The sequence below is a fragment of the Lactuca serriola genome, chromosome 8, assembly GCF_051521515.1.
Source record: "Lactuca serriola cultivar US96UC23 chromosome 8, Lser_US96UC23_V15, whole genome shotgun sequence".
NCBI lineage: Eukaryota > Viridiplantae > Streptophyta > Magnoliopsida > Asterales > Asteraceae > Lactuca > Lactuca serriola.
In genome coordinates this window covers 67,998,606-68,011,327 of record NC_136415.1, presented here as the reverse complement: position 1 = coordinate 68,011,327, position 12,722 = coordinate 67,998,606, and the positions used below count along the sequence as shown (strand labels likewise).

The window sequence follows — 12,722 nt, the reverse complement described above, 5'->3', positions numbered from 1 at the left end:
GAACATAACTTGCTGTCATACATACATTATTCATATGTGAATACAACAAGAATTACTTACATATGTTCTATTCACATATGAATATAACAAAACATATTCATATGTGAATAAAAAAATATGAATACATATGTTTTATTCAAATATTCATTCGTGAATATGTATGTCATATTCACATATGAATAGAACATAGCTTGCTGCCATACATACATTATTCAAATGTGAATACAACAAGAATCACTTACATATGTTCTATTCACATATGAATATAACAAAACATATTCATACGTGAATAAAAAAATATGAAAACATATGTTTTATTCGAATATTCATTCGTGAATATGTATGTTATATTCACATATGAATAGAACATAGCTTGCTGCCATACATACATTATTCAAATGTGAATACAACAAGAATCACTTACATATGTTCTATTCACATATGAATATAACAAAACATATTCATATGTGAATAAAAAAATATGAATACATATGTTTTATTCGAATATTCATTCGTCAATATCAAACTCATTTATCTTCTACTTACTATTGAATGAAGGTAAGAACACTAACATTTCCGATAAAGATTCACCAACAATGAGAGAAACAAGATCAATGCAGAAGTGGAAAAATGCGAAAGGTACAAAATTCTTATCATATCTAATATATTCATATATAATAAAATTGTATATATTAGTTATATTTTTGAAATAAATAAATATTAATAAATCAACGAGTATATATCATATTCATATATCAGTAACTTATTCAAATATTATATGTTTTCATTTCCCAGATAAAAAAGAAACAAAAGTACCAAAGAAAATGAAGCATCCAAGCAGGAAAAGTCCATCAAAAAGGAAAACTCATGAAAAACAACTACTACAAGATTCAGACTCTGATTTTGAAAGTATTCATCCATCGAAGAAGGCAAAAAAAATAAAAAAAGGAGTCACCAATCAAAAAAGATAAAAAAACCAATGGTAAAAGAATTTTACTGAATGAAATACAGATGTTCACCAGAGGCATTACTATCTATAATCCTTGGGATGAGCAAAGAACAAAAAGAATCTGTTAGATCTATGGGTTTTGGAGCTTTGTTAAAAATGAAAATCACGGATATACCACTAAAGCTGGGATTTTATGTTCTTAAAAAATTTGATTATAAGAGAATGGTGATAGATATTGAAGGAAAGGAATTGAAAGTAACAGCAGAGTCTGTTCATGACATGTTGGGCATACCAATTGGTGGAACCAAAATTACACAACTGGATCAATGGCCTAAGGATGATACAAGTTATGATGAATGGAAGCAACAATTTAAAAAAGATTCAATCATTCGACTGAGTGCAATAAAAAATGTTATTGTTTTACCACACAAGTTGATTTCAATTTCAAATTGAACTTCTTAGTTCTTTTTGTCAACACTTTTTGCGAGTCAACATCAATGGGAAGATGCAACCTGTTTCCCTTGAGTTATATTTCAAGAAAAACATATATCAGCAACATAGACTGGTGCAGCTATGTTTTGGACTATCTTGTCAGAACAAAAAAACTCATACATACCATACTCAGATAACAGCTTCTTTGTTGGACCTTCAGCTTTCTTGGTGGTAAGTTATTATAATGTTTATACTCAATTTTTAATAATATTGATTATTCATAATCTAATAGCAAATATTCATATATGAATAAGAAAAATATATTTGTTCACACGTAATGCTTTACATTACTTATTCATTTATGAATAAGTAAAAAATAATATTACTTGCTCATATATGAATATCAATTAGTTATCATTTATGTGCAGTTGTTCTATGCTGATAACATCCACTCAGAAGCTTTAACAGTAACACGTAAACGTCCAACAATTTGTTATTGGTGTTCAGAGAAGATTAGATATCGAGAGACATTTGAACAAGAAAAATGTAGATTTGGAGTTGGAGAATTAAACGAAAAATTTGTTAATGAACAAAATGAAGGAGATACAGATCTCGAAGACAGTGATTCTGATAAAGATGAAGATCATTCTGTTGAGGTAATTAGTTTTAACATGTTAATAATATATGATTACATTAAATTATTATATTAAATTCTAATCATATACTTCTTTTTGTTACATAGGCATATGAATCAAAAATATCAAAAATGATTAATAGTTTTGAGAGGGTGAAGGAAAAGCTGAATTCAAAGCTTAATTATGCGATGACAAAGTTCCCTGAAAAGGAAAGTTTTAGAATTTTCAAAGAAAAGATGAAAAATATGATTGTTGAAGAAAAAACTGAAAGCGCAACACTTTTTAATTTTCCAATTAATGAAATTGGAGTTGAAGGAATCAATTTGACACCAATAACGGGTCAAAAAACAAATGATCAAACAGAAAATGAAGATAAAGAGGGAAATGGTGAAGAAGACAGTGACAATGGTGCAAGTCAACCAGAAGTAGATTATTTGCTTGATTCAAATGAAGCAGATAATGAAGGAATAAAGAATGATGCAGATAAGAATAAAAAAGAAGGTGAAATTAGAGTAAAAGAGAAAGATGCAAATAGGAATGAAAATCAGAATGATGAAGAAGAAAAAGATGATCATGCTGAGGAAACAAATAATCATGAAGAGACTATTCAACAAACTGAAAATCAAAATTTGTTGGATAAAGTTGTTGACAACATTGTGGACAATGTCCTTGGAATTGGAGTTTCAAGTTTAAATAGTCAAGAAGATGAAATCTGGAATCACCCTGAAATGAAAACTATTTTCGATAATATTGATATAGGCAAATTTTGTCTTAATTTTATTTTAAAAAAATAGATAAAAATATCAATACACAATAACAATTTTGTTTGTTAAATTTTGACCAGGGTCACCAATGAGTACAGGTAAAACTAATACTCTTGCAGAAAAGGAAAAATCAGAAGGTGTACATGAACAAGGAACAAAAGTTGAAAAAACAAAGGGAGATGATACAGGTAAATGAAGGATTTAAAATATATTACAACATTTATATTGATTTTTTAATAACATTGTTTATTCATAAATGAATAATATACTATATAAATGAATAAAAAATAAAAAATATTCATATATGATGTATATGTTTTAGTCAAGGAAAACTCTGAAGATAGAAATGAAGGAGGAACGAAAGCTAAGAACATGAAAGATGGAGGTGAAGAAAAACAAACGCAAATTGAAAAAGGAAATGCAGAAGATAGAGGTAAATAGTTGATTCACTAATAAATGAATATAGTAAGTTTTATTATTCATAAATGAATAACACAATATATGAATAAATAAAAAATATAGTATTACTTATTCATAAATAATGATATGTATTACTTATTCATAAATGAATACATTACTTATTCACATATGAATTACTTAATCACAGTTCTTTATCTTTCAGGAAAGAAAAAGTCAGAAAATCAAAACAAGAAAGGAGAAAAAGCTGACAAGACAAAAGGAAATAAAGGAGGTAACAATTTGGATAAACATTTCAAAATATAATCTCAAATATTATAATTAACTTACAACTATTTATATGATAAATCTCCTGGCATGCAGATACTCATCCAAGCTTTAGTCTAGGTCTCAGTCAAGATTCAGATCAAACTTCAAGTAAAAAATCTAATGAATCTTCACCAAAAAAAAGCACTTACAAAGAAACAAATCAAAGACGACCATCAGAAGGTTGCTATCAGATTAGCAAAGAAAAATGTTCTTAATCCAAATCCAATCTCTGTATCAATTCCTACTGAAGTAGGACCATCAAAGTATGATCTGGATCAACCAAGAGAGAAGAAGCTTGCTGATGCTTTCAAATCACCTTTCAAATGCAAAATAACAGACACAAAACCTAAACTGACACATCATGAGAGTATTGTCTGTGAATGGTTGTTCAATTTACAAGGCAATACATCGTAAGTAACTTTTTTATATACATTCATATATGATTATTATATAGATAATAATCTATGACATTTTTGATTATATATTTACAGAGATGTGGTTGTCCAGACAAAATATGGTCAGATAGCACAAAGAGCAGTTATGGAAAGTCTATATGAAAACACAAAGATTTTTGGAGAAGTTTTAGACACTTGGTCTGATTTACTTAACCACCAAGAACTGGAAAGGGATTTTGGAAATTCACCATACAGACTCTTCTTGAAAGTTGGAGTTTCTGTATGTTTATGTTCTAACCTTAATTCCTTCCTTATTCATAAATGAATACACTAATATGATGTATTCATTTATGAATGTTATATTTTTTTACAACTTAAATTCACATATGACTATACAAATATGATGTATTCTTTAACATAATTATATATATATTCAACTGAAATTCACATATGATTATATTGGTTACAGACTGCTTATCTAACTTCAACATTGTCTAATGAAAGAAAGTATGAAAAAATCAAGGAGAACTTTCATGACAGTACCAATGGGTACAAAAAAATCTTGAACATAAAAGATATTGACATGGTATGTTAATTAAAGTTGTTTTCTATATATATTTTATCAACAAAATACTTACCATTATATACATAAAAATAGGTATTCTTTCCGGTTGTTAGAAGTGCTCACATTTTTGTGATTGTCTTCAACTTAAAGAAACCGCCAATTGAAATTCTAGACAATAGTGCAGTTGAGGGTGATTATGAAGGGAAATACAGAGTAATAATGAAACCTTTGGTATGTACCCAGTTCACAACAACATAAAAGAACCAATTTATTACATATCTAACTTTTATTTTATTTAATGATCAGAAAATTTTGTTTGTGAGATACTTTAAAGAAATAAACCATCCAAGAGCAAATGCAATCTTAAAAGAAAGTATCAAACCCCAACGACTTGAAATGTCATGGAGAACAGTTAAAAACAAAGTTGATTGTGGGGTTTTTGCAATGAGACATATGGAGACCCGTATGGGACAACCACTCTCAAAGTGGAAACCAGGTGTTCAAAAAGAAAGTGCAGTTCAGCAAACTACTTTAGAGAAGCTCAGGCAAAGATATGCACACATAATGCTAACTTCTGAAATTAACATGTTGAAGGCTAAGGTGTTGGATCTTGCTGAAAAATATCAAAAAGTTGAATTCAAAGTGCGTACTGATCATGCATACAAGGCTATGCAAACAATTCAAAAAAGGTTAAAAGAATATTGATGATTGCTTGTGAAGATGAAAGAATGTTGAAGTGTGATGCTATAGAACAGTTTGTGTTGAAGATGGATGGATTTGAAGTACATGTAAGATGATTCTGCAAAACAAGTTTTAAATGGTTTGTTAAATATTGTTGAAAATCGTTTTAATATTTTGTGAAATACTTATGAACAACTTTTATTATCTTGTGTTGAATGATTATGTAATAGAAACAACTTCGCTTATTTCTGTCAGTTTTTTATATTTAAATATTTTCAAAGTTTATTTATGTTTATTCATAAATGAATACGAATATGATATCTTCATTTATGATTAAATTAGGAGTATGTCAGCATAACAAGGTTCATATATGAATATAACGACTTTCATATATGAATATAACTAACTTATTAGTAGAAACAAGTTTGCTTATTTATGTCATTTTTTATATTCAAATATTTTCAAAATTTATTTTTATTTATTCATAAATGAATACGAATATGATATATTCATTTATGAATAAGTTCAAAGTAATATGTTAGTATAACAAAGTTAAGATATTAACATAAAAAAGTTCAGATATGAATATTACTTATTTATTAGTATAAAAAATTTCACATATTTATATTCATTTATAAATAATTTACAATATCAATATAACTTATTTTATAGTAATTTAAAAAACAAATATCAACATATCAATTTACCATATCAATATAAATGTGTATTATTCATACATGAATATTATTGTTTATTGTTTTTATCTGCATATATTCATAAATGAATAAAAAAAAATCCCTAACTGTCTTTTGCTAATTTAGCAGCTCCAAGTACATAAATTGTGTGGAACTCGCTTTCCATATCCTGAACACATTCTATGTTCTTTTTTAGAATTTTCATATGCTACTTCACCTGCACTTTGAATTCTTTTCTTGATTCCAGAACCTTTATTACTTTGAACTTTAGGAACATCAATATTAATCTCTTCTGGAATAGGAATAGTAACACCCAAAAGCTTGCATACGACTTCACCATCTGTCTTGCTTTTCAATCCAGGAGAAATATAATCACTCTCAAATTCCTTCAACAACATTTGTTGTTTCTCAGCAAACAAAGCCAATCTCTTTTTGTCATCTCTTACAATATCCAAACATGATTCAAAACTATAATATGAATCATTGACTAGCTTTACATTCTCACAATCACCTGAATTGGATTGAACAGAACTAAAACGATAATTTCTTGATATCACATCCTTTCTCCATCTCTTCAAAATGTACCTTTCAGGAATTTCTTTAACACCACATCTCATCATTATTGTAAAAGCATGTCTGCATAAAACACCCATACGCTTAAAATGTTCACAACTGCAATTTATTTCTTTCTTTTCATCTTTTATTTCAACCTGATACAAAAACAAAATTTACACATTTACATTCATATAAGAATACTCATATCAACACTCATATATATATATATATATATATATATATATATATATATATATATATATATATATATATATTCATATATGAATATTGATATTCATATATGAATATTATCATATTCATATATGAATATTATTACATTTTTCATAAAAAACAAGTAAAATTACCTTAAATTCATTTTTAAAATCACTTTTACTGTTGTTGTGCTGCACAATGTAAACTTCCCAACCATCTTCAATACCAACATATGAGTACGTACAGAAAAAAGCATGCTTTATATATTTCTTTTTGCACCTCAAAAAATAATGTACTTGTATAAACCTTTAATGCTTGTAGTTCTATTTCTCGAGGTGTTTGCATTTTATATGATGCTTTCTTTGATGCCCTATCAAGCTCTCGTTGAGTATTCCTTTGCTTTTGAATGGAAGTGGCGTAATTCATCATGAAATTCAAAAGTAAGTTCTCACTTTCTGAATATGTATTAAAGAATGAATTCATACTCTCTGACCTCGATGTAGTCTTCATCAAACCACACATTGGAATATCACTAAAATATCTAGGTATCCATGAATCACGTATTGTAAACATGTCTTTAAACCATCTTGTGTCTTCAAGATTGAATTCCTTCATAAGCCAACCTCACTTCACCTCAAAAACATCAGGTTTCATATTAATGTCCCAAACAAGCTTCGAAAACCTTTTTCTAAAGTCTGTGTTTGTAAATAAATCATCTGATATCTGTATTAAAACAAAAATATTCATAAATGAATAAATAATAATAAGTAAAATAACAATCAATATTCATAAATGAATATACTAATAAGTAATATATTTGAAATATATTAAAATAATACCTATTTTTTTCAACTTTTTCATTATATGTCACATACATAATCGGTGCTTTGAATTACGAAACACATTCTCAACAGCTTGTTTTATTGTAGCATCTTGATCAGTTAAAACAAGTGTTGGTTCTTTCCCATGAGTTTTAAGAAATGTTTTAAGCAACCAAGAGTAAGACTCAATGCTTTCATTGCTTAGCAACCCAGATCCAACAGTAACCGATTTTTTATGATGGTTAATAGCAGTAAACGGAACAAAAACCATTCGATACCTAACACACAAAAAAATGCTAATTAGAGTCAATTTTTGATGTATTAATAAGTGAATATAAAAATATTCATATATGAATAAGCTATAAACAAAAGTAGATAAAATAACTTACTTGTTTGTTCGGAAAGTCGCATCAAACGAGATAACATCACCAAATTCAGCATAATATGCCTTCTCCATTTTCATCAGCCCAAAACATACAGTCCAAAACATCATCTTGACAATTAAACTCAAATGAGTAATTTGGATAGTGAGCTCGACGGTCATTCATTGTGTTTACTATCATTTGGGCATCTTTATAAACAATAACCCTGTTGATATCTCTCCTTAAATTTTTATAGTCAACTACTTTGGGCTTTACAAACTCATACCCACCTCTCAGACTTGCCCTCAACTTATGAGCCATAGTTGGACCTATTTTTGATGTGGAAGCACGCACAATAAACTCATTTTCTGAATATGACATTTGTCTCACCTTTTTTAAATCGCTTCTCTTCTCAAGTGGATGGTTGTGAAGTTCATCAAACTGAAAAACTTTATAATCTGGAGTTCCATACACAGATTCAAATATAATCTTTGCTTGACAACCAATAGCTCTTGAATTTGAATTTCGTTTCCTCCTAACACCACTTGTACCTAATGTGTCACAAGATTTCTTTTTCTGTTTACCACCACGATTACATATAACATGTTTCTTCTTTATAATCTTGTTATCAAACCTTGACTGTGTGCTCAGTCTAACATCAAAACCACCAATTTCAGCATACTCAGAATACATTCTGATAGCCAACTTTAATTATTTGAAGATTAAACCCTTAAAAGGAATAAGTTGAACAGGTACATCTGGCTTATAGACATGTTCTCCAATTATATCATCAAAACATTGTGCATCATGTACTGAACTTGAAGATTCACCACCTAAAATAATAATGCATGAATAAAACATTCATATATGAATACATAAAATTCATGAGGATTCAAAATATATAAAATAAAACATAACTTATTCATATATGAATAAAACGAAAAAAATAATAAATTCGAAATTACAATTAATACACGTTTATTCATATATAAATAAGACAACAATTTATTCATTTTAACATATTCATATGTAAATAAAACATAACTTATTCATATATGAATAAAACGAAAAAAATAATAAATTCGAAATTACAATTATCACACGTTTATTCATATATGAATAAGACAACAATTTATTCATATTAACATATTCATATGTAAATAAATGATAATCAACAAAATTAAAAACAACAAAATAATTCAATATCTGATATATTCAAAAAATGAGTTCTCAACGTCTTCTTCTTCACTCTCACTCATAGAAGAATACAAATCACCATCAATAACACTAGAATTCGACAAAATACACCAAATGATCTATATAAATAAACAAAAACAATCTTAATATCGAATATATCGAATATATCTCACAAAAAAAGTCGTAAAGATGAAAACCTGGTTAATTTCGAATATATCTCACCTCAACGTACAAAATATTTGAAAGAAACTTAAATCATATATGATCATATGATGTAATTAAGTAATCTCTTTTAGTACAGAACGTAAAAACTACAACGATATAACTGATGAAATAAATATCTCAAACTACTTAACAAAAATCTGATGAAATAACTCCAATACATATTCGAAACTTGATAATCTTGATAATGAACTCCGATGAAACAACTCCAAAAGGAATATAATAAGCGTAATTCCAAATAAATTATAAAAAGCAATAATCTTGACAATGAACTCCGATCTATCCAATTCAAACGATATACATACCTGATCAAATCGGAAACTCAAAACAAATTAGAAAACTGAAACACAGATGCGAAACTTCACGATTAATTGAATGAAAACGTATAATTGCTAACGAGTTATATAAATAACTCCGATCTATCCGATTCAAACGATATACATACCAGATCAAATCGGAAGCTGAAAAAGAAGTAGAAAACTTAAACACAGATGCAAAACTTCACAATTAATGGAATGAAAATGTATAATTGCTAACGAGTTATATAAAGAAAATAATCTTGATAATGAATTCCTCATATCCGATTCAAATGATATAAAGATATCATCAAATTGGAACCTGATAACACGAACATGTAAGTTTTATGTAAAAAAGTTGCTAATTTACAAGGATACCCTTATTGAAAATGGACACGCATTTTTTTTTAATTTGAACATGTTAGATAAATGATTGGCTGAGAATGATTCTCTCATTCCCAACATTTTTTATTTTCTCAATTGAACCTACCTCTCTCTCTGTATATATATATATATATATATATATATATATATATATATATATATATATATATATATATATATATATATAACTTCATGTTTTGGGAGTATTATAGAATGGATTTATATTGTATTTATATTACGATTGGTGACCATCAATAATTTTCGATAAGTTTAATTTTTATTTTTGTAGAGTATTATGTATCACGTAATGGTGAAAATTTTATTATTTTTACAAAATAGTTAGAAATCGATTTTGTTCACATAGTTTACCAAAAGACTCGTCCAAATATATTTTGAAAATGATTTAATGATTGACAATAACATCGTAACCAGCTTAATTGGATAATTATTGGTTGGCCGAACGGGACACGTAGATAATGGAACCAAAATAATCACATAGGGTGTTTTCTAGAATGGTGGCCTTAAAAAAACATGTTGGTTAAATGTAGGGTGCGTGTAGCGTAACAAGTTTTGGTTAAGGCCTATCGACGACAAGGTGAGTTTTTTCGTGTTCTGTAGTTGTTCGCACATAAATGTTTGTCATGTGTTTATTATGTGGTTTTTATTTATTTATTGACAGTATGCTTTATGATAAGTATGGTTGCTTACAAATGTTATTTTGGATTTGTTATCTAGTGTGTGTGTTTTGGATGACATTTTAGCAGGAACGGGTGAATACTTAATCGTCGTGAGCATGACGGATGTGTGTGATCGGCGGGGATGAAAATTGAGTATCATACTCATTTCCTTGTATATTTAAAATACTTGAGTACAATGGATGATGAATTGTTTCAAGGAGAAGGGATATGAACCTTTGGTTCTTTCTCTGGATAATTAATCATTCCCCTAAATTATGTCATCAGGTGATATGTTTGTTGTATGATTTATTGAAACTATGATAAAACCTTTTGTTTTTTTAAGTGATGGACATGTATGTGCAACACGAACTCATTAGGCCCTAGGGTTACCCTTTTAGAAACTTTAAATGTGCGCAACCCATGAAACTATTTAACAAGTGGCAATAAGGAGGCTAAGGAGAAGGATTGATCAGCAAGATGACAAGGGAGTTCCGCAAAGACATAACACCCGAAGCTCTTTGGTTGAAGACTTTATTTTATTATATTTTGCTTCCGCTATAGTTTAGTTTATAAGTAAGTTCAGAATTGATCTTGGGAGATGCAATCTTGGGTGTTACATATTCCTATTAGGTCTTCAATGCAATCTTCCAGTCATTCCTATCACAAATACAACAAAAACTAATAATAGTTAAAAACATGTTATTTGCAATTAACTATCACTTTATATATTCTAGTAGAATACGTAGAACATGACAGAATACACAGAATACATTATGGCTAAATATATAAATTTTATTCTGGCAGAATACATTCTGACAGAGTACATATAATATATTCAAAAGTATCGTATTTATTACTAATATAGTTTTAGATTCAAAATATACAATAATGAGGGACAATAGAAATTGGAATTCAAAATCACAACTTGACCCAAAATAATACATAGACAAATTAATTACCTTTTTAAACAATTATATAAAACATGTGTTGCTAGTAATTCTGACAGAATGCATACCACAAGGTTAAATTCTTTACATTCTCTTTCAAGCATTTCAACAAACACTTGTTAGTCATTGTCATCAAACAAGCTAAAATTCATCTAAAACAATTAATGAAGTTAGAATAATAATGTGGGTTCTAGGTGTGTATCAACAAATACCATGATCCTTATAAATAGACAAAGAAATCATCAAAAAATGTTAAAAACCAATATGCATATAATATAATGCAATACAATCATGTAATCCTAAAACTGCAATGAAAAAAGATGGAGTCTTATATATAGGCATTTCATAGAACATTTAGAGAGCAGAAAAATTATGCAAAATCTCAAGAATGTTGGTTGAGTTGGACAATTCATCAAACACTTGGTCTGCAAAACTAAAATACTATTCCAAATAATAAACAAATATTTGAATACAACCAAATACACAATTCTAAAATACTACTGATATAGTAAATACATTAAGTCACAAATCATAATTTCAAATATTCAAAAGATCGAAATGCACTGGTCAACATTGAAAGAAAATAATTAAAAACTTGAAAGTAAATAAACAATGGAAATGCTCCCAGATCAAAATTGAAATGATGCGTTAATTACAAATAGAAATCAATGAAAAGAAGAAAAATTTGAGGTCCGTGATATAATAATTATTCCAGTAAAGAAACATAGACACTAAACTTTTCTGAATAAAAACAAGAATGACAGAAGGGTCATCACCGCAAACAGGAGGGGGAGGCGTTGCTAGAGAGGAGACATCAAAAATAGGAGGGGAGGTGTTACTGGAGAGGAGGCATCGATGGAATGTTTATGTCGTCAAAGGGGAGAGTCGTTTGAGGAAGAAAGAGCCGTTGAAGGAAGAAGCCAATGTTATGTCGATGCAAATGAACGAAAGGGGTTATTTTTAGGGTTTTAAAATACTGATTTTCTTTCCTTAATCGTAGGATTAAATTAAATGACCTCATTAATTGTAAATACAAAAAACCGAAAATACCCTTATTTGATTTAATTAATTATTTAATATTTAGTGATTTGTGATTAGTATATACATGCACACAATAATTGCTAGAAACATTTGAACCTAGCTCTTTCTCTCTCTCTCTCTCTCTCTCTCTCTTTCTATATATATATATATATATATATATATATA

General features: G+C 28.3%; 1 protein-coding gene across 1 annotated transcript; it reads right to left on the bottom strand.

Moving 5' to 3' along the window:
• Window positions 1–7,234: 7,234 nt before the first annotated feature.
• Window positions 7,235–8,486, bottom strand: LOC145066979 (protein FAR1-RELATED SEQUENCE 5-like). Its single transcript, XM_079014213.1, has 4 exons — window positions 7,989–8,486; window positions 7,821–7,879; window positions 7,514–7,709; window positions 7,235–7,333 (listed from the first exon to the last, which is right to left on the bottom strand). Exons 1-4 carry the CDS (start codon window positions 8,484–8,486, stop codon window positions 7,235–7,237), a joined length of 852 nt encoding a protein of 283 aa, XP_078870339.1.
• Between the last annotated feature and the right edge of the window lie 4,236 nt (window positions 8,487–12,722).

Excerpts from the sequence above, each read along its gene's own strand:
- LOC145066979 (XM_079014213.1), bottom strand. The coding sequence starts at position 8,486 with ATGTATTCTGAGTATGCTGAAATTGGTGGTTTTGATGTTAGACTGAGC. Across the intron at positions 7,880-7,988 it reads ATAAAGATGCCCAAATGATA|GCATATTATGCTGAATTTGG; the intron begins GTAAACACAATG and ends AAAATGGAGAAG. Across the intron at positions 7,334-7,513 it reads TAAAACAAGCTGTTGAGAAT|ATATCAGATGATTTATTTAC; the intron begins GTGTTTCGTAAT and ends GTTTTAATACAG.